Source organism: Mobula birostris, chromosome 10, assembly GCF_030028105.1.
Source record: "Mobula birostris isolate sMobBir1 chromosome 10, sMobBir1.hap1, whole genome shotgun sequence".
In the NCBI taxonomy this organism is placed as follows: domain Eukaryota; kingdom Metazoa; phylum Chordata; class Chondrichthyes; order Myliobatiformes; family Myliobatidae; genus Mobula; species Mobula birostris.
In genome coordinates, this window is record NC_092379.1 from 102,219,620 (window position 1) to 102,243,143 (window position 23,524).

General features: G+C 41.6%; 1 protein-coding gene across 1 annotated transcript in view; it reads left to right on the forward strand.

Moving 5' to 3' along the window:
* Positions 1-23,524, forward strand: part of frmpd3 (FERM and PDZ domain containing 3) — a 133,513-nt gene that overhangs the window by 104,464 nt on the left and 5,525 nt on the right. The window contains exons 13-14 of the mRNA XM_072269759.1: positions 19,030-19,218; positions 19,331-20,290. Of these exons, the coding sequence (XP_072125860.1) occupies positions 19,030-19,218; positions 19,331-20,290 (1,149 nt within the window). The remainder of the gene's footprint in view (positions 1-19,029; positions 19,219-19,330; positions 20,291-23,524) is intronic.

A 23,524-nucleotide genomic window follows, 5' to 3' on the forward strand; every position in this document is an offset into this window, starting at 1 on the left:
GGCATCACTGGATGAAGTGCACTGCAGAGAAAGCTTAGAGCACTGCGTGCATGTGTTGTTTTCACAAATTGGATGCCACCTACAGTACACACAGGAATATGTTAGCAGTTCTTCATTCATATTTACACGCTGTCAATAGTCAGATTTCACCTTATTCCTACTAATGAGATTCATTCTCACAATCAAAGGGGAACACCATTTCCACAATTGGTTGATAAGTTATAACCTCAGTGAATCAATACTGCTTTGTTAGCTTTTACAAAGGTGGGGGGGAGAGAGGGGATTACTATACAAACTGAAAATTTCAGACTGAGAGTTCCAACTCTAGCCTCACACAGTGTTGTGATTGGTCCTGACAACAGAGAAAAGCCACTGAACAGACACTCTTCCAATCTGTAGAATTATGTTAGTGCATCTTTATAAGCAATCTTTTTTCTATAACATTTAATGAAAGTGAAAAATTATTCAGTGGATGAAACCTATTAGGAAACAAGCAATTTCTGCACTTATTGCAAATTTTAGAGCAATATTATGGGCTCTCATTACTTTCTTGCTTGCCGTTGTATTATTGAAAATTTTCTTTCTTTCAAGGATATACTTTTTCATAACATTTGCAACATACACATTCAAGGGCCCTTCATCTAGTGTTCTTGATATTTATTATTATTATTTCTTGTTTTATTTTTCTTTTTGTATTTACACAGTTTGTTGGGTTTTTTTTGCATATTGGTTGTTAATCTGTCCTGTTGGGTGCAGGTTTTCATTGATTCTATTGTGCTTCTTCTATTTACTGTGATTGCACACAAAAAAATGAATCTTAGGGTTGTACATGGTGGCATATACGTACTTTGATAATAAATTTCACCTTGGAGCCAGTGTGCAGTGGGAATGAGACACTAGCTGTACATAGGAGATCTGACAGGGAGATTCTTAGTCACTGATAGCCAATCTGATTCCCAAAAGTTCTGATGTTGAGTCATTGCACTAAATGAATTTGTCTGTAGTCCTTTGTCTGATTGATTTGTGAACAAAGGTATTCTTCCACACAAACTTTCCTACAAGGACAGGTGGTTCAACTAAAAGAATCATTCCACAGCAACATTACCAGATTCTTCACAACACTTGGGAGAAATAGAACCTCAGCATATACAGTGGCACCTGTATGAGCTGCTTGGCATGGTTACACGTAAAGACAGTCATAAAAATGAAGCTACACTGGGTACATTTTCATTTACCCTTTTACCTGGAGATTCAAATATTGCATCTCTGTGGGCAAAAATGGTCTTGAATTGCCAGATAAGAGAAGAGTCATGAGTGATGGCTTCTGTGCTGGAATCTGGTATAGGCCATACCTGCACAATACAGGAGCACCCCTTATCCAAAATACTTGGTCGGGAAGGGTTTCAGATTCCAGATTTTTTTCAGAGTTTTGAATAAGTAATGGATAGTTTGGGATCTCCAATATTTCTGATTCTGAATTTATGTTCTACAAGTAAGCAATCATTGTCTTACATTTGTTCATCATTAATGTGTACTGATGCAAGCATTCAGCATGACAGATTTTCATCAGCAATCATCTTGGCAAACTCATCAATGAATTTCTTCATTATTAGCAGATACTCCATCATCACAATTCTTTAAACATTTAATGCTGTGCCTTTTCTTAAATTTCTGCAACCAGTCTGCTGAATATTCACGATTACCTTCAATTTTCAGTTTGGCATGATAGATCTTTGCTTGTTTCATGATCAGCATATCATTAAGTGGCATATGTTCACTCTTACACTGATGAATCATTCTTTCATACACAATCGAGATCTTCATTTTTCGCTTTTTGCAGTGTTTTTCTATTTTTCATTAACTTTTGTTCATTATGTATGTGATGTCATTTCTCAGAAATGTCTGTGGAACCTTCCCGGTGCCTTGTGGAATTTTCCATTTTAAGTGTCATGTCAGCGTTCAAAATAATTTCAGATTTTGGAAATTTGGATAAGGGGTAGTCAGTCTGTAGTCACAAAACCACGAGCATCTCACCAGATTATTCCTGCAATTGAGAAGGAATTCATTTTCCAAATTTCCAGCTTGACCATTTGCTCCACCTGACTTTTTATGCATGCCTTTTCTTCTCAGAATCATATTCCCCTTATCCTCAGATAATCAGACCTGCCAGTGAAGGGAACAAAGGATCAAATGGGACAGTTACCAAAGGACATGGCTTTATTATTTGCGCCAAAGGCCATTTTAAACAAATCCTCCTCGGTCTGCAGATAATGGTGGATCCAAGCATAAGATGATAATGACATCCGAGTACAGGAAAGATTTGGCCCGAATGCCTCCACTGCCTAGTGATCTGACCCCTCTTATACCTGCATCCTTCCCAATGGACTTGTCATAGAACGTGATATAAATTTTATCAAGGCAAGAGGAGAGAACAGCCTTGAATAACTCCTGATTCAATTGAGAGACTCACTTTTCTACATCATCAATTAGGATTTAGTTTACTAGATGGGCAGAGGAAAGGATTCATTGTTTCCTTGGACAAAATGCACCATTCCCACTGATCCTTCGGAATCCCTGGCTCATAGCAGCTCAAAATGGATGACATCATGAACCTCAGGGTCATACGTTAGTATCTGCAGGAGACATTGCTTCATCCATCATCATAGATCCCCTTCATCTGGGCTGTACCATCTCCTTGCAGCTATCATCGGGCAGGAGGTACAGAAGTCCAACACCACCAGGTTCAAGAACAGCCACATTCAGTTCTTGGATCAAACAGCACAAACCTAATCACTAGAGATCAATAACACTATGACTACTTTGCATGAAAATTGACCTTTTTTTGTTCTAATTGTGTTCTTGCTTGTAAACATGTATAATTTATATTTAATTTGTGTTATTCTTATGAATGCTAATTCTATGTTGCCATGTGCCTGTGATACTAGTGCAAGTAAGCTTTTCATTGTATCTGTGCATAAATATTAGATTAGATTATGAGGACACTTAGTCCTCATTTATTGTCATTTAGTAATGCATGCATTAAGAAATGATACAATGTTCCTCCAGAATGATATCACAGGAACACAAGACAGACCAAGACTAAAACTGATAAAATCCACATAATTATAACATATAGTTACAACAGTGCAAAGCAATACCGTAATTTAGACAATAGACAATAGGTGCAGGAGTAGCCCATTCGGCCCTTCAAGCCAGCACCGCCATTCACTGTGATCATGGCTGATCATCCACAATCAGTATCCAGTTCCTGCCTGATCCCCATAACCTTTGATTCCGCTATCTTTAAGAGCTCTATCCATTTCTTTCTTGAAAGCATCCAGAGACTTGGCCTCCACAGCCTGCTGGGGCAGAGCATTCCATATATTCACCACTCTCTGGGTGAAAAAATTTCTCCTCAACTCCGTTCTAAATGGCCTCCCCCTTATTGCTAAACTGTGGCCTCTGGTTCTGGACTCACCCATCAGCGGGAACATGCTTCCTGCCTCCAGCATGTCCAATCCCTTAATAATCTTTTATGGTTCAATAAGATCCCCTCTCAGCCTTCTAAATTCCAGAGTATACAAGCCCAGTCGCTCCAATCTTTCGACATATGACAGTCCCGCCATCCCGGGAATTAACCATGTGAACCTACGCTGCACTCCCTCAATAGCAAGAATGTCCTTCCTCAAACTTGGAGATAGAAATTTGATAAAGAACAGACCATGGGCACGGTAAAAAAGAGTCTCAAAGTCCCGATAGCCCCATCACCTCACGCAGACGGTAGATGGAAGAAAAACTCTCCTTGCCATGAACCTCCAGCGCCACAAACTTGCCGATGCAGCACCCTGGAAGCACCTGACCACAGCCGACTCTGAGTCCGTCCGAAAACTTCGAGCCTCCAACCAGCCCTCCGACACCAAGCACCGAGCACCATCTCTGCTGAGCGCTTCGACCCCGGCCCCGGCCGCCAAGCAACAGGCAAAGCCAAGGATTTGGGGCCTTCCTCCCCTGGAGATTCTGGATCGCACAGTAGCAGCGGCAGCGAAACAGGCATTTCAGAAGTTTCACCAGATGTTCCTCTGTGCTTCTCATGTCCGTCTCCATCAAATCAGGATTGTGCACGGCATCCTACTTAACAGATTACGGATATTCATTCCAGAATGGCCGCTGCACGGCCATCTTCTCTTTGATAGTAAATATACTTGTGAATATGACAAAAACCTCGACCTTTCTTGACATTGACTTTGGAAGCACTCAAGAGACCAGTGTAAATTGCAAAAGGAGTGTATTTCTCACAAGCTGCTCTTCTGGACATCCAGACTGGCACACTCTGCCTCATCTGCAGGACTACATTGGCATATCCCTCACCTTAGAACATATATTCAGGGGCCTCTTTATTAGACATAGGAGTAATCCTGATGTGCTCTTCTGCTGTGATAGCCCATCCACTTCAAGGTTTGACGTGTTGTGTGTTCAGAGATGCTCTTCTGCACTGTTGTAACACGTGATGATCTGAGTTTGGGTCACCTCTGTCAGCTTGAACCAGTCTGCCCATTTTCCTCTGACCTCTCTCATTAACAAGGCATTTTCACACACACAACTGCCACTCACTGGATTTTTTTTTTTTTTTTTTTGTTTTCACCTGTAAAAGCTAAAGTCTGTTGTGCATGAAAATTCTAGGAGTTCAGCATTTTATGAGATATTCAAACCACCCTGACTGGCACCAACATCATTCCATGGTCAAAGTTACTTTGATCACATATCTTCTTCATTCTGATGTTTAGTCTGAATAACAACTGAATAACTTGACCATGGCTGCAGAATTTTATGCAGTGAGTTGCTGCCACATGTTTGGCTAATTAGATATGTGCATTAATGAACAGGTGTTAATACACTAAGTGTATATGAACCAGAGTGAAAGCAAGTTATTCTCAGCTCTGTAGGAACATCAAAGAATGAGAAGTAAGATGTGGCCTATGCTGCTAATGCTACCTGGGTAGAGCAGTTCATTCAATTGCTGATTCCTTCCCCTCAACCCATTTTGGACAGTACATCCATAACATACACATGCAGTGTTCACTTATGGTCCAAGCTGACCAAGAAAGTGTGCACTCTTCTGTTCTTCACATTGGCAATTATATCCCTATAAACAGAAAGGCAGTCAGTGATCTTCCAAACAACAGGAATGCTGCAGATGCTGGAAATTCAAGCAACACACATCAAAGTTGCTGGTGAATGCAGCAGGCCAGGCAGCATCTCTAGGAAGAGGTGCAGTCGACGTTTCAGGCCGAGACCCTTCGTCAGGACTAACTGAAAGAAGAGTTAGTAAGAGATTTGAAAGTGGGAGGGGGAGGGGAGATCCAAAATGATAGGAGAAGACAGGAGGGGGAGGGATGGAGCCAAGAGCTGGACAGGTGATTGGCAAAGGGGATATGAGAGGATCAGGGGACAGGAGGCCCAGGAAGAAAGACAAGGGGGGGCGGGACTCAGAGGATGGGCAAGGGGTATAGTCAGAGGGACAGAGGGAGAAAAAGGAGAATGAGAGAAAGAATGTTTGTATAAAAATAAATAACGGATGGGGTACGAGGGGGAGGTGGGGCATTAGCGGAAGTTAGAGAAGTCAATGTTCATGCCATCAGGTTGGAGGTTACCCAGATGGAATATAAGGTGTTGTTCCTCCAACCTGAGTGTGGCTTCATCTTTACAGTAGAGGAGACCGTGGATAGACATGTCAGAATGGGAATGGGATGTGGAATTAAAATGTGTGGCCACTGGGAGATCCTGCTTTCTCTGGCGGACAGAGCGTAGGTGTTCAGCAAAGCGGTCTCCCAGTCTGCGTCGGGTCTCGCCAATATATAAAAGGCCACATCGGGAGCACCGGACGCAGTATATCACCCCAGCCGACTCACAGGTGAAGAGTCACCTCACCTGGAAGGACTGTCTGGGGCCCTGAATGGTGGTAAGGGAGGAAGTGTAAGGGCATGTGTAGCACTTGTTCCGCTTACAAGGATAAGTGCCAGGTGGGAGATCGGTGGGGAGGGATGGGGGGGACGAATGGACAAGGGTGTCGCGTAGGGAGCAATCCCTGCTGAAAGCAGAGTGGGGGGGAGGGAAAGATGTGCTTAGTGGTGGGATCCCGTTGGAGGTGGCGGAAGTTACGGAGAATAATATGTTGGACCCGGAGGCTGGTGGGGTGGTAGGTGAGGACCAGTGGAACCCTATTCCTAGTGGGGTGGCGGGAGAACGGAGTGAGAGCAGATGTGCATGAAATGGGGGAGATGCGTTTGAGAGCAGAGTTGATAGTGGAGGAAGGGAAGCCCCTTTCTTTAAAAAAGGAGGACATCTCCCTCGTCCTGGAATGAAAAGCCTCATCCTGAGAGCAGATGCGGCAGAGACGGAGGAATTGCGAGAAGGGGATAGCATTTTTGCAAGAGACAGGGTGAGAAGAGGAATAGTCCAGATAGCTGTGAGAGTCAGTAGGCTTATAGTAGACATCAGTGGATAAGCTGTCTCCAGAGATAGAGACAGAAAGATCTAGAAAGGGGAGGGAGGTGTCGGAAATTGACCAGGTAAACTTGAGAGCAGGGTGAAAGTTGGAGGCAAAGTTAATAAAGTCAACAAGCTCAGCATGCGTGCAGGAAGCAGCGCCAATGCAGTCGTCGATGTAGCAAAGGAAAAGTGGGGGACAGATACCAGAATAGGTACGGAATATAGATTGTCCACAAAGCCAACAAAAAGGCAGGCATAGCTAGGACCCATACGGGTGCCCATAGCTACACCTTTAGTTTGGAGGAAGTGGGAGGAGCCAAAGGAGAAATTATTAAGAGTAAGGACTAATTCCGCTAGACGCAGCAGAGTGGTGGTAGAGGAGAACTGATTAGGTCTGGAATTCAAAAAAAAGTGGAGAGCTTTGAGACCTTCCTGATGGGGGATGGAAGTATATTGGGACTGGACATCCATGGTGAAAATAAAGCGGTGGGGGCCAGGGAACTTAAAATCATCGCTAAAAGTTTAAGAGCGTGAGAAGTGTCATGAACATAGGTAGGAAGGGATTGAACAAGGGGGGATAAAACCGTGTCGAGGTATGCAGAAACGAGTTCAGTGGGGCAGGAGCAAGCTGAGACAATAGGTCTGCCAGAACAGGCAGGTTTGTGGATCTTGGGTAGGAGGTAGAAACAGGAAGTGCGAGGTGTGGGAACTATAATGTTGGTAGCAGTGGATGGGAGATCCCCTGAGCAGATAAAGTTGGTGATGGTGTGGGAGACAATGGCCTGGTGCTCCTTAGTGGGGTCACGATCAAGGGGTAAATAAGAGGAGGTATCCGCGAGTTGTTACTGAGCCTCGGCAAGGTAGAGGTCAGTACGCCAGACTACAACTGCACCCACCTTATCGGCGGCTTTAATAGTAAGGTGAGGATTAGTGCGGAGGGAATGGAGAGCAGAGTGTTCGGAAGGAGTAAGGTTGGAATGGGAACAAGATGCGGTGAAGTCAAGACGGTTGATGTCCCGTCTGATCCGGTTGAATCGCCAGTTATAGGACAGATTCAACTCAAACAGTGATGACCTTGGAGAACATTTTGTAATTCACATCAAGCAGTGAATTGAATCGCCAACTATTGGTCACTTTCATTTCCTCCGTCTGCATGCAGATGAGGATCATACTGTCCCTTCTTTGGATTCTGTACTCTATAGAATCAGAATCAGGTTTAATATTATTGGCTAATGTCATGAAATTTGTTGTTTTGTAACAGCAGTACATTGCAATACATAATTTTTTTAACTATAAATTGCAAAAGGAAATATATATTAAAAAATTAAACGATGCGAGTAGAGTAAAAAGAGAGCGAAAAAGAATAGTGAGGTAATGTTCATAGGTTCAATGTCCATTCAGAAATCCGATGGCAGAGGGAAAGAAGCTATTCTTGAAATGATGAGTGTGTACCCTCAGGCTCCTGTATGTCCTCCTTGATGTTAGCAATGAGAGGAGGGCATCTCCTGGGTGATGGGTGTCCTTAATGATGGAAAGCACCTTGCTGAAGCATTGCCTTTCGGAGGTGTCCTCAATGCTGGGGAGGCTAGTGCCCATGCTGGAGCTGGCTGAGCTTATAACTTTCTTCAGCTTTTTCTGATCCTGTGCAGTGGCCTCTCCATACCAGACAGTGATGCAAGCAGTCAGAATGCTCTCCAAGGTACATCTGTAGAAATTTGCGAGAGTCTTTGGTGACATACCAAATCTCCTCAAACTCCTTCTTTGTAAATGCATCAATATGTTGGGCCTAGGATAGATCCTCAGCGACGTTGACACCCAGGAACTTCAAACTGCTCATTCTTTCCAGTGCTGATCCCTTAATGAGGACTGGTGTCTGTTCTCACAACTTACCCTTCCTGAAGTCCACAATCAATTCCTTGGTCTTATTGACACTAAGTGCAAGGTTGTTATTGCGACACAACTCAACCAGTTCATCTATCTCCCTCCTGTATGTCTCCTTATCACCACCACAAATTCCACCTACAATAGTTGTGTCATCAGAAAATTTATAGATCGGGTTTGAGCTGTGCCTAGCCACACAATCATAGGTATTGAGACAGCAGAGCAATTGGCTAAGCACGCATCCTTGAGGTGTGCCAGTGTTGATCGTCGGCGAGGACGAAATGTTATTTCTGATCCACACTGACTGTTGTCTCCAGATGAGGAAGTCAAGAATCCAGTTGCAGAGTGAAGTACAGAGGCTCTGGTTTATGGAGACTGTTGTTTAGAACTGAGGGCATGATTGTTCTGAACACAGAGCTGTAATCAGTTAATAGTAGCCTGATGTAGGTATTACTACTGTCTGGATGACCCAAGGCTGAGTGGAGAGCCAGTGAGATTGCATCTGTTGTACTTCCATGGTTGTGATAGGCAAACTGCAGTGGGTCAAGGCCCTTGCTTAGGAAGGAGTTGATTCTGGCCATGCCCAACCTCTCAAAGATTAGATGTGAGTGCAACCGAGTGACTATCTTTGAAGCAGCTCTCCCTGCTCTTCTTGATTGTTGCCCTTTTGAAGCAGGTGGGAACCTCCAAATGCAGCAGTGAGTGAGTGAATATGTCCTTGAACACATCTGCCAGGTGAATGGCACAGGTTTTTAATGCTATACCAGGTCACCATCAGGACCTGATGCCTTGTAAGGGTTCATCCTCTTGAAAGATATTCCGGCAGCATCCTCTGAGTCAGAGATTACAGGGTCACCAGATGCTGCAGGGAATCGCACTGGTGTGGCTTTATACTCGCGTTCAAAGCACGCATAAAAGGCATTGAGGTCATTAAGGAGTAAAGCATCACAACCATTCATGATGTTAGGTTTCCCTATGTAGGAAGTAATGGCCTGCAAACCCTGCCAGAGCTGACATGCATCCAATTCTGCTTCTGACTTCAATTGGAATTGTTTCTTCTGTCCTTAAAATATCCTTCTGTAGGTCATACCTGGACTTCCTGTATAGTTCTGGATCATCAGTCTTGAATGCCACAGATCTAACCCTCAGCAGACTACAAATCCCTCGGTTCATTCACAGCTTTTGGTTTGGATATGTCCAGTACATTCTCAAAAGCACACACTCATCCATACAAGTCTTGAGGAAGGCAGTGACAACTGTGATACTTTCACTCAGGTTCAAAGATGAGTCCCTGCATATTGTCCAGTCCACCAACTCAGAGCAGTCCTTAAACATACCTCCACCTCCCTTGACCATACTTTCTGCACAGCCAGGTGTCATGCTTTCAAAGTGCGGGTATGGGATGGCACAGTAAGCTTTCTCGATAACAGAGGTCAAGTGCGTTGGCTTCTCTGGTTCCACAGGTGATATGTTGGTGGTAGTTGTTCAGAGATTTCTTCAAGCTGTCCTGGTTAAAATCCCTAAAATGATAGGGAAGACATTAGGGTGAGCTGTTTGCTGACTGATGATTATGAAGCTCAGCTCCTCCAGAGCCTGCCTGGCGTGGGCCTGAGGTGGCTTGTACACTGCCACCAGAATAATGGTGTAAAACTCCCTCAGCAGATAAAATGGATGACGCTTGATCACTGGATGTTCCAGGTTGGGTGAGTAGGACTGAGACAGAATTGCCACATCTGTGCACCCATGATGGGATAATCATAAAGCATTCTCTACCTCCTCTACCTTTAAAAGTCTGAGCTGTGCTGTCTTTGCAGAGACATCGGGCTGCAAAATGGTGCGTGTGAACCATGTTTCTGTAAAGTACACGGCAGTCCCTGGTATCCCTCCAATACTGCAACCTTGCTCATAGGTCTTCAGTTTTACTTTCCAGAGAATATACATTCACCAGTAGGACAGTCAGGAGTGGGGGATCTAAATCCTTTGTGTTACTAACATGGCTGTAGGTATGCGGGACTTCCCTGTTTCCATTTTCTTAAAGGGGGATCTGCACACACGATCCAAGTCTGCAGTATGGGATCCACCAACATCATTGGATTTGAGTATTGATAGAATTTTTAAATGTCTTAAAACAATGTTGCTTACTGAAGCAACATTGGCTATGTCTGTGGATTTCAGCAGTAGAAGGCCTAGACAAGAATATGTAGTGATTCCCATCGGGAAGAAACACGACCTTTTGACACCATCTTGAGAGACACAAGTGCCAGACATATCCTATAGCCAATGCTCTCTGGAAAGATGGATCCTGGGTTACAAGGGATATCCTCTATTCCTGATACCAATTTGCAGTCTTAACCTTCGAAATGCTGTGGAAAATATTACAGGTCTTTTAAAAATGAGGTTCAGGTGCCTGCTTCAGTCCACTTATTAGTGCCATCTTCAAAAAGGCTGGGCTAATCCAACACCACAGAGCAAAGTACAATCCAGCCAGAAAGTTATCACTCCTGACAGTTTAACTCAACTCGAAGCAATGGATAGAGTTTGTCATCTCATCCAGAGTTAATGTTAGATGCAGGCTCATCCACTTGCTGTCACCCAAAACACATAAGATTAAGTATGCTACTGTAAATTCTACGAGGCTACACCTTCTGTAATTTTAAAATGTTTAGCTAACAACGTCAAACTGAAAGGATTAGACTTCCTTTAGGGCTCTGATAACAGAGCTCCCTAGTAAATCCTATCCTAGATAAAAGACAGGAAATTGTAGGCCCATGAGCCTGCCTTCACTGATTGGTAAGATGTTGGAGTCCATTATTAAGGATGAAGTTTCTGTGTACTTGGAAGCTCTTGATAAAAGAGGCCAAAGTCAGCATGGCTTCCTTAAGGGAAAATCCATCCCACAAATCTGTTGAGGACATTACAAGCAGGGTAGACAAAGAAGAGTCAGTGGATGGTGTTTCCTTGGATTTTCAGAAGTCTTTGACAAGGTGCCACACATGAGATGGCTAAGCTTGATAAGAGCTCAGGGAAGGTACTAGCATGGGTAGAAGATTGGCCGACTGGCAGGAGGCAAACAGTGGCAATGAGGGGGACCTTTTCTGATGGGCTGCCACTGACTGTTGGTCTTACCAAGAGTCAGTGTCAGGTCTGCTTTGTTTCACATTATATATCAATGGTTTGGATGACAGAATTGATGGCTTTGTAGCCTAGTTTATAGATGATTAAAAAATAGGTGTAGGGCCAAGTCATGCTGAGGAAGCAGGGAACCAGCAGAAAGACTGAGACAGATTAGGAGAATGGTCAAAGAAGTGGCAGGTGAAATACAGTGCAGTACAGTGCAGTGTAGAACTGTATGGTCCTGCTCTTTGGTAGAAGGAATAAAGGTATAGACTATTTTCTAAACGGGGAACAAATTCAAAAATCTGAGGTGCTAGTCCTCATATAGGATTCCCTAAACGTTAACTTACAGGTTGAGTTGGTGGTAAGGAAGGCATATGATATATTAGCATTCATTTCAAGAAGTCTAGAATATAAAAGCGAGGATGTAATGCCAAGGTTTTATAAGGCACTGGTCAGGCTGCACTTGGAATATTGTGAGCCGTTGTGAAGATGTTACATATAGTGGGGGAGCTAGAATCAGAGGGTGCAGCCTCAGAATAGAAGGATGTCCCTTTAGAACAGAGATTAAGAGTATTTTCTTTAGCCAGAGGGTAGTGGATCTGTGAAATTCGTTGCCACAGAGACTGTGGAGGCCAAGTCATTGGGTATATTCAAAATATAATTATTGATTATTAAGAGCACCAAAGGTTATAGGGACAAGGCAGGAGATAATGAATCAGCCATGAATGGCAGAGCAGACTCAATGAGCAAAGGGCCTAATTCTGCTCCTATGTTTTATGGACTAATGGTCTTATGAACTGAGAGGATATCTCTACCCATTCAATAAAGGAGAATCTAGATCCTGGAGATTTTGAGACAAAGATCCAGGTTTGCTGATTCTTTCCCTCTTTGAGTTGCTCTTTGGGATCTAGTTTCATCGGCAGCTACAGTAACAAATTCTGCATGCTTTTCTGGAAATTATGCATTTCCCCCTCTTTTAGTCCACATCACAATTAGTGTGCTGTCAGATTTCCAAATCTCAATGAAAATCTGAAATTCCATTTAAATTTGGAGTTTCACCATAAAGCAGCTGAGATACCTGAAGACAAGAGATTCTGCAGAATCTGGAAATCCAGAGTAACAGACACAAAATGCTGGAAGATCTGCTGAGTTCTCCAACATCGTGTGAGATACCTGAACATTACTTCTTCAAATGAATAATCATTTAACGGTCATTTAAATAGTTTATTTCAAAAACTTGAATTTTCATTTGTGATATAGATTTTGATTTTTGGCCTTTTAGCTTATTCATATGAATATATTTTTGTAGAAGATTTTAATGCCCACCACATATAAATAAAGCTAATGGCAGTCAGGTGGATTATGCTATTTCCCTCTCTCTTCCTCGGAAAGCCTTTAGGCTGTCTTAGAGAAGTTCTGGCTAAAAGCTCTTTATCTCTGGAATATTTTATGGATGTCAGAAAGGATAATAAACTTGGCTATGGACCTTTGTGTGGGCAAACAACTGGGAAATTTCCTCACAAATAGCATCTGTGTTGTAGCTAAGCCTTGGCTGCAGCTGTTTCAGTCAGCAAGCAGCTCTGAGGCAAATATTTAATGTTCTGATTTGAAATTAATACTAGAAGCCACCCAGCACTCAAACAAACCCTAAAGAAGTGAATCTGTGGAAGGAAGTCAATCAGGTTATTCAGTAAAGAACCAATATCTGACTTACAGGAGATTACAGGTGGAAGGAAACGTTGCTACAGCTAGTCCTGCCCATTCAGAAATGTTTTAAGCCCAACTCAGCTCAAATCCCTTTCCTTCAATAAACCTAGACCAATCATGTATTTGAGTTTAAATCATACACATTTTGAAACCACAAATATTCAAAAATTTGTTACATTTATCAAGAACATTAGATAATTGTTACATCTAGAATGTCTGCAGATTTTCTGTGGTTTACAAAGGCACCTTCCAAGTAACTTGTTTTCATGGATGGAAAAAAAGATGGACAATTTTTAATATGCATTGATTGATTCAAATAGACAGCTTTGTTCTGTCAATTGAGGCAAAGTACAAAATAAACATGCGGGTGGAGTAATATAGATGACCAAGCTTGTGAAATGGATCAAAATGTTTAAATGGCAATTTACATGCATTCTATAAAATCAATTTGTTTTGTGTTTATTGTATCAATATATTATAATATTTTATCAACATTGTTATCTTTTTGCCAATCACATGTCAACATTGTATGCTAGATACATCAATAACTTTGTCAAATACTTTTATAAAAACATACAACAAAAGAAATAGAAAGAAATTAAACGTAACAACAGGAATTCTGCAGATGCTGCAGTCCTGACGAAGGGTCTCGGCCTGAAACGTCGACTAAAACTCTTCCAATAGATGCTGCCTGGCCTGCTGCGTTTACCAGCAACTTTGATGTGTGTTGCTAGAAAGAAATCAAAATCTTTTCTGCTACAGAGGAAATGATCTTCCAAAATCAGAAGTGATTGGGCAAGTATAATAGATAAAAAATGAAATTTTAAAGATTTTTTTAAGATTAGCTTATCTTTCTGCACAAAATGACCCAATGTTTTCAGTCCTTAATATAGTATGGCCATTCAAACTCAAGGGTAATGAAACAAGGAAGTTTGTAATATTGACACTTTCAGCGAGATTTAGCACTGAGTCTGTCTGAAATTCCAAGCTTTGATTTGATCAAGAGTCATCAATTGCAAAGTGTGAGCGCCAACACTTTATAATGTAATCTTAAGGAATGTCATTTGGTACCATTCTTACCCAAATCCCACTCCAAATGATTTAGCATTACAATAAATGTGAGCATTCCATTGCAGACATTCCTGACAGTGTTGTTTGCTGATGAAGTTGGAAGTAAAACATAACACGTGACTGTTTCAAAGAAGTGTAGGGGAAATATCCTTCGTGTTCTGGCCAATATTTAGCTTTCAAGCAAGATCAGTGAAGCAACACACACAAAGTGCTGGAGGAATTCAGCAGGTCAGGCAGCATCCATGGAAATGCACCAACATTCGACATCTTATTTTCACTATGTATGTCCAGTCCCTATACAGCCCTCCACTCCCCATCAGAAAGGCCTCAAAGCTCTCCGTTTCTTTCTGGACACCAGACCCAGACAGTTCCCCTCCACCACCACTCTCCTCCATCTGGTGGAACTAGTCCTGACTCTCAATAATTTCTCCTTCGGTTCCTCTCACATCCTTCAAACAAAAGGTGTAGCCATGAGCACTCATATGGATCCCAGCTATGCCTGCCTTTTTGTCAGCTACATGTTCCAAGCCTACACGGGTATCACTCCCTAAAATTTCCTACGCTACATCAACGACTGTATTGGTGCTGCTTCTTGCACCCATGGGGAGCTCGTCAATTTCATCAACTTTGCCTCCAACTTCCACCCTGCCCTCAAATTTACCTGGTCCATTTCCAACACCTCCATCCCCTTTCTCAATCTCTCTGTCTCTGGAGACAGCTTATCTACTGATCCCGCAGCTACCTGGACTATACCTCTTCCCACACTGTTACTTGTAAAACTACCATTCCCTTCTCTCAACTCCTCCATCTCTATTGCATCTGCTCTCAGGATGAGGTTTTTTCATTCTAGAATGAAGGAGATGTCCTCCTTTTTCAAAGAAAGGGACTTTCCTACCTCCACCATCAATGCTGCCCTCACTCACATCTCTTCCATTTCGTGTACGTCTGCCCTCACCCCATCCTCCCGCCACCCCACCAGGGATAGGGTTCCTCTTGTCCTCATCTACTACCCCACCAGCCCCCGTGTCCAGCACATAATTCTCTGGAATGTCTGCCATCTCCAATAGGATCCCACGACCAAGCACATCTTTCCCTCACCCCCACTTTCTGCTTTCCACAGAAATCGCTCCCTACACGCCTCCATTGTCCATTTGTCCCTCCTCACTGATCTCCCTTCTGGCACTTACACTTGCAAGCGAAACAAGTGCTACACCTCCTCCCTCACTACCATTCAAGGCCCCAAACAGTCCTTCCAGGTGAGGCGACATTTCACTTGTGAGTTTGTTGGAGTCATCTACTGTATCCAGTGCTCCTGGCGTGGCCTCCTGCATATTGGTGAGACTTGATGTAGTTTGGGAGACCACTTCACTGAGCACCTTTGCACCATCCACCAGAAAAAACAGGATGTCCCAGTGACCACCCATTTTAATTCTACTTCCCATTTCTATTGCGTTATGTCAGTCCATGCCCTCCTCTACTGTCGTGATGAAGCCACACTCAGGTTGGAGGAACAACATATTATATTCCATCTGAGTAGCTTCCAACCTGATGGCATGAACATTTTCTCAAACTTCCAGTAATGCCTCCCATCACCATTCTCCATTCCCATTTCCTTCTCTCACCTTATCTCCTTACCTGCCCATCACCACCTTTCCTTTCCCTTCCCGTTCTTCCATTGTCTTCTATCCTCTCTCATCAAATCCCCCCTTCTCCAGCACCTTATCTCTTTCACAAATTGACTTCCCAGCTCTTTACTTCACCCCTCCCCCCTCTCGGTTTTACCTATCACCTACTACCTTCTATTTCTTCCTCCCGTCCCCCCACCTTCTTACGCTGAGCTCATCTTTTTCCCCAGTCCTGGCAAAGGGTCTCAGCCCAAAACATCAACTGTTTACTCTTTTCCATAGACGCTGCCTGGCTTGCTGAATTCCTCCAGCATCTTGTGTGTGTTGCTTGGATTTCAGTATCTGCAGATTTTCTCCCGTTTGTAAACACTTGACATCTTGGGCTAAGATCTTCTTCAAAAATGGAAAGGAAGGGTAAAGATGACAGAATAAAAAAGTGGGGGATGGAAGGAGGATAGCTAGAAGTTGATAGGTGAAGCCAAGTGGATAGGAAAGGTAAAGAGTTGGAGAGAAAGGAATCTGATAGGACAGGAGAGTGGATTATAGGAGAAAGGGAAAGAGGAGGGGACCCATGGGGAGATGATAGGCAGGTGAGAAGAGATAAGAAACCAGAGTGGGGAATAGAAGAAGAGAGGAGGGGGGAGGGTATTTTTTTTAAACCGAAAGAAAAATCGATATTCAGGTGGAGGCTACTCAGATGGAATATAAGGTGTTGCTCCTGCGCCCTGAGGGTGGCCTCATCATGGCACAAGAGGAGGCCATGGACCAACATGTTGGAATGGGAATGCAAATTGAAATAAAAATATTTGGCTACCAGAAAGTTCCGCTTTTGGCAGATGGAGCAGAGGTGTTCAACAAAGTGGTCCTCCAATTTACAACTGGTCTCACCAATGTAGAGGAGGCTGCATCAGAAACACCGGACACAGTAGATAATCCGAACAGCTTCACAGGTGAAGTGTTACCTCACCTGGAAGGACTGTTTGGGGCCTTGAATGGAGGTGAGGGAGGACGTGAATGGGCAGGTATAGCATTTTGGATGCTTTCAGGGATAAGTGCCAGGAGGCAGATTGGTGGGAATGGATGAACGGACAAGGGAATCATAGAGGGAGTGATTCCTGTGGAAAGCGGAGAGTGTTGGGGAAATAAAGATGTGTTTGGTGGTAGGCTATCAGCGCAATGCTGTTACAACTTGGCGCGTTCCAGAGCTTGGAGTTCAATTCCATGCTATTCTATAAGGAGTCTCTGTACATCCTTCCCATGGGAATGCTTGGATTCTCCCCAGGTTCTCCAGTTTCCTCCCACAGTCCAAAGACATACTGGGTAAGTTAATTGGTCACTGAACAGTAAATTGTCCCTTGATTAGTTTAGGGTTAATCAGGTTTGTCGGGCATTGCTGGAGCAGTCCGAGAAAGGCCTACTCCGTGCTGTATCGCTAAACAGATAAATAAAGACTGATTCACCTGTTCATCATCATATTATTGTTTGTGAAAGTTTGCTATGTGCAAATTGGCTGCAAACCTAATTTCACTTCAGAAATACGTCACAGGCTACAAGGCTTGTGAAAACTGAAATTGTTCATCTTCTTTGTCTGTCGTGATTCTTTTCATTGTCAGAACATACTACACTATTATAGAATGATTGTATTACATTCTTAAAAATATAAAATATACACATTGATATATTTAAATTGGGAGAGGCAAAGCTTATATGAAATTCCCTATGTTGTGCAGAAAGAAGGAAATTTGTTAGAGCATTCGGTAAACACATAATACATCAGTCAAGATATTGTCTGCATAGACCAGGGGTTCCCAGTCTGGGGTCCACAGACCTCTGGGTTAATGGTAAGGCTCCATGATTTTAAAAAGGTTGGGAACTCCTGGCATAGACTGAAAAACATGAAAATAATAATTATTTGAAAACAGTACTAATTAACTTCATGTATCTAGAATGACATGAGTATTAATTAAAATATGAATTTCTTCATGTACTTTTCATGTAGTTCCCTTTTTATCTACAAACCGTAATTGCCCTAACAGAATTAATATTCTCCTTTAAAGATTGACTTAAACTGAATCATATACAGTATATAATTCAGGCATTGGTATCAAAAATATTGTGCTTACTTCTGCATTAATTCTGTCAGTATAGAATTACAAATTATTTTGCATGCTGAATTGAGACTATAACACACACTATGATCCTCCTACATAGGTAAGCATACAGTATGTTTTATAACCACGCAACACACACAAAAAATACTGGTGAATGCAGCAGGCCAGGCAGCATCTATAGGAAGAGGTACAGTTGATGTTTCAGGCAAAGACCCTTCGTCAGGACATCCTGACGAAGGGCCTTGGCCTAAAACGTCGACTGTACTTCTTCCTATAGATGCTGCCTGGCCTGTTGCGTTCACCAGCATTTTTTGTGTGTGTTGCTTGAATTTCCAGCATCTGCAGATTTCCTCGTGTTATAAACTGACAATTCTGCTCATTTTAGTCTGAACGTATAAGTTAAGGTTTAATACAGATGCAATCCGTGGTACAGATGAAAAGCAATGTATAACTAATAGGAAACAAATGTATAGATATGTCTATTTAGCTATCTTTTTTAATGAAGTATGTTGTACTTAGTACTCCTCTTTAATGGTGGTGCCTCAAAGTACTACACCGCAGAGGAAGATATGCCCTTCATCTTCATTAAGGTTTGATGAGTTTACTCAAAGCACCAGGGACACACAACATCCATTCCTGAGAGTTAAGTCAGGGTTTTAGTTTTCAGGGCTGACTTTACATTAAAAGAGTAATTCACTAGTGTGGGACCAGCAGTCAGCCATGCTGCCATTCAGCTGCCACATACAACTTAAAGCTTTAGTTTTGGAGGATATCTACCGAAGCTTCCCCCAAAACACAATTTCACTTCTTCTTGACTCCTCATGTAAAGGGACTGATACAATTTTTAAAATTATTTTTGAGGATTCCCTTTGTTGCTTCATTGAGCCAATTTCAACTCCAATGGAAGTCAGTTCACCTCATCATGTTGATTGTATTAATCTAATTCAGGATACATTTTGGAATTGGGGAAGTCCAATGTAAGCATTTCCAAGCTAGCCTGTCCCTTAATACACATGTGGCTTATTCAGAAAGCATGAAGGCTTCAACTAATGCAGAGCTGATTTTAGATTGTCAGAACCCAACATTTCCAGGTCCCAGTATTTTCTCAAATGATTATATCAAACTCTTCCCAAAGTTACATTTGGACTACAGTGAAATTGGCAAGGAAGGTCATCCTGTGGATGTTATCTACTCAACAACCCATTTTCTGCCAGTTGGTAAGGTTAACTTCCATTCTCTTCTTCAAATTGAAGAAAAAGTAAATCATATTTTTCTAGGATAACTGAATTTTTTACTGAAGATGATGATATCCTTCCTTTTCATTAACAGACTACAGAAATATACCGAACATTCTGCAACCAGAATGGACTATTTCATCATCAGGTCCCATTCTAAAACCCGAGGGAAGAGGTACAAGTTGCCCTCACAATCTTCCACAGCACATTGAGTCGCAGGCTGCACATAATCTGATGGCAAACCCCCCAGAGTCCAATCTGGTAAGATTTCACTTTTTACAAATGCAAGGAAGAAGAAAGGAATTTGAAAATCAACTCAATATTAATGAAAACTTCATCTTCTTTGAGGAGTCAAGACCAAGGACAAAGTCTGACCCTACACCAAATACATCAAAAACAAGACAGAGCAACTCTGACATCAGAAGTCTTTCTGGGCAGCAAGGATTTCTGAGCAGGGGGAGAGCAAACACACTGGACGGACACATGAAAATGGCAATTGCTTATACAACAGACCATCATAACTGTATCTGCCCAAAACTCCCAATGAAGCTAACAAGAGTGAATAGTACAAAGCTCCTTCCCATAATAATCAAGGAAAATGATGACTTGCTTTGTGATGCTTGTAAGGTCAAAATGAGGGGTAATATTATTCCCAAAGGAAGCAGTACAGAGAAGTGCTTAAACTCTTGCAATTACCATGATGATGTGGTTGACCTAACAACTCTCCCTCTACCGGGAAGCGACGAGGAGCAAGAAGGAGAAGAATGCCGTTCTCTACTTCCAACACTGGCTGCCCCTCCACCTGGTTTCAGGGATAATAGTTCTGATGAAGATGACTCCAAGCGAAGGACCACTCAAAACCTAGCTTCCAGTCGACAGCCTTGTGATGTACACTTCAATGATATCCCAGTGTCTCTAATCGACGGTGTTGAAACAAGGACTGTCAGACATCACGCCCAGGAACTTGATGATGCTCTGGTTTCCACACTACAGGCCCTGGAAGCTTTAGCTGCAGCTGAAGACTGTCCACGTACTCAACCACAAGAAGGATCAGGTACTAACATTTTGTTTTGAATCAATTGAAAACTTTCAAGTCATATCCCAATTTACTACAAACGTTCGTATTTTAATCCAATTTTTCTAACAATATTGACATTAAGAAAGTAACAATAATGGGAAAATTGCAGATAATAGAGGCCTGAAAAATAAAGTCAGAAAATGCTGAAAGTACTTAGCAAGATAGGCAGCATCTGTGGAGAGAGAAACAGTATTAATGTGCTGACAAAAGGTCATCAACCTAGGATGTTAACACTGTTTCTCTTCCTGCAGATGTCTGGCCTGCTGAGGATATCCAGCTCTTTTTGATATTAGATAAGTATTAAAGTAATGCTGTGTTATGTTGCCAAACATCAGGAAGAATCACTGTGTCAAACTTTTAATGTGCTTCAGGATTTAGTTATACAGGTGACTTCTACAAGGGAAAGAAAAGGACTATTATTTCCTTTTGCAAACATTCTCTCTTTTTACAATAAGAAAATAATGGATGTTTTTAACATTTTTATCATTATTTATCATCAATTGCCTGATTTGGCAGTCCAGAGATGTTTGTCATTGAGAGCATTTTTGTAATGAAAGCTCTATTCAAGCATAACCAGTCTGAGTCATTTTAGAATTGCTTTATCTTAGGATATAGGGCTGCAAGCACTATCTAATAACCAGTTTTGATGGCATATAGATGGTATCATTTCTCAGTAAATTCATCAATACAGTGTAAAATCACTCTTCAAGTAAAAACTTTGTACTGTATTGGTTAATACAGTAAAATATTATTGGTTTAAAATATTCTCAGTTGCAACTTTGCCTTTTATTCCATCAATCACAGTGTGATTGCGTACCTGAGGATTTCCAGCATCTCTTGAGGTTTTCTTAGCGCTGGGATATTTTTTTCCTATCTACCCACTCCCTCAAAACAATTTCTAGTACGATAGAAAATCAATACAGTTTTGCTCAGATGAAAATTATATGATAATTGAAAGTTAAGTTTTTAGCAACTTCATGGTAAGGCACAATTTTATTCAACATTTAGCTGGATTTAGCTATAATATTGTTGAATAAGTACTGTAAATGATTCAGTAATATGAATTACTTAATGTTAGCAAACTATCTGTTGGCACATAAATAATAGGCCATGACTCATTCTGTGTAATAGACACTTTCAGTGAGCAATGGAGCACGTATTGAGCAATATGATATACTGATGAAGAATTACTAATCAAACAGTAGTATGAACCAATGGCATTACAGAGAGCAAGGTCATTAATAACCAGAGGGCCAGATAACCATGGCAGGCCATTGTTCTGGCGATGAACGTTAGAGTTGAGCATCAGTAGGACCTTGGATGTGGAGTTTAAGGATGGTGTCTCAGCTGAAGTGAAATGAAACAGTGAGAAAGGAGATTGACAATAAAGCAATACAACTTGCTTCTACATTTTTGTAATGTTTGGTCCCGTTATTCTCTGATACCCAGTACCATGATCCAGCCCACACATGTTTCACAGCAGTCTAGCTTGGCCTGAATATTTGCTGCTGTCTTGGTTAAAAGTTAATACCATCAAGAAACTGCAACACAGATTTAAAGAAACATATCAGCATGAAAGCATGATCATAAGCAAACAAATCACATTATTTTACATAAAAGAAATGAATCCACAAAATAGAAAACGCATGGTGAAATTATTATTTCTAATCATTTTTACCATGTGAAAAATGATAATTCAATTCTGCCATTTCTGAGTTAAAATGTATTATTAATGCAACTAACTTCAAAATCTAAGAGTCCAAGATGAATGAGGCAATAGCAGTACCATACCCTGGAATGTACCTCTAAAAAGCATCAATGTAAGTTAGAAAAAGCCCAGAGTGCCCATATGGAGAAACCCAGCAAAGCAGTCTGCTCACTCCTTCCATGAAGAGTGTACTTCGGGTTACCCAATGGAAATCTATCCAGAACACTGGTGGCATGAAAGCCGAAAGAAGGAAGCACAATTCTGTTTTGTACAACTGAAATGGTGTGTTCTGTACAATTCTTTCAATGAATCAGTAAGTTATTCACCATAAAACATGACATATATTGTCAGCAACCAGAACCTGAAAAAATGCTGAGGAAATAGACCCTTTTACAGATACTTTTTATAGTGTAACTTCAAAAAGAGTTAAGGTAGACATCCTCAGCTACAAGCTACATCAGCACATTGTGCGCCATTCTCCCACATAGCCCACATAAACCAGAACAAACAATGCAGTTTCAGAGTAGGAATCAAAGAAATAGTGAATGATTTTATGCAGATATCAAAGGCACAGGCATGAAGCCTGTGGAAGCCACATATCCAAAGACCTACCACTGTCATGGAACATTGGGAGTCGGTTTGTTGATGAGATATGATGCAGCCAACTATGCCTCTGAAGATATTTCGGTAATATATGTGAGACCTGTGTTACAGAGTTAACAAGTAGAATTAAAACATTCTTCAATATACTATAAAGGTATGGTGGTCCCCAAAATAAAGGCAATTTTAACAAATTTTGTGAATATGTAGGAAGAATTTTGCATCCTTATAGGTAGATTGTGCTCAGAAGATAGCACTCGAAAGATTTAGCCGATCTCAATTATAAAGGTATACCCTCCCAACTTGCTTCCTGTCCTCAGTCTATGACAGCTTAACAAGTCAGAGGAGAAACAGTTAACAGCAAGATCACAATATCACCCATCCCTGTTCCCCAGCTCTGCAACCAAAATGGGATTCTCTCAATCAGTACATAGATTGATCATCAGCTAATGCAATTAGTACCCTGTACCTGTTACAGTAAGAAGTTATCCATCGCATTGTGTTTTAAATTTTACACCTATAGAAGTATTACACATAAAGCAGAGAATAACAAAAACAGAAATGAGAGGTTGAATGATGTTGAGGCAAATTCAACTAAGTAAACATGAACAAACCAAAAGCAGCATAAAATTGCTTCTAAATCAGGTAAAGAAAGTAAAGACTTTCGGATAAATTGTGCTTTTCATAAGCTCAGGAAGTCCTAAAACTTTTTACAAGCAACTAAATACTTTTACAATGTAGCCATTATTAATTTAGAAAGTGTTGCAGCCAATCTGCACATAGCCAGGTTCCACAAAGAGCAATGAAAGGTGTGTAATCTGAATTTTTAGTGATGGTTATTGGACACAAATATTGACAGTATGTCAGAAATAATTTCTGTTTGTAAAAGTCCTTTTACATCT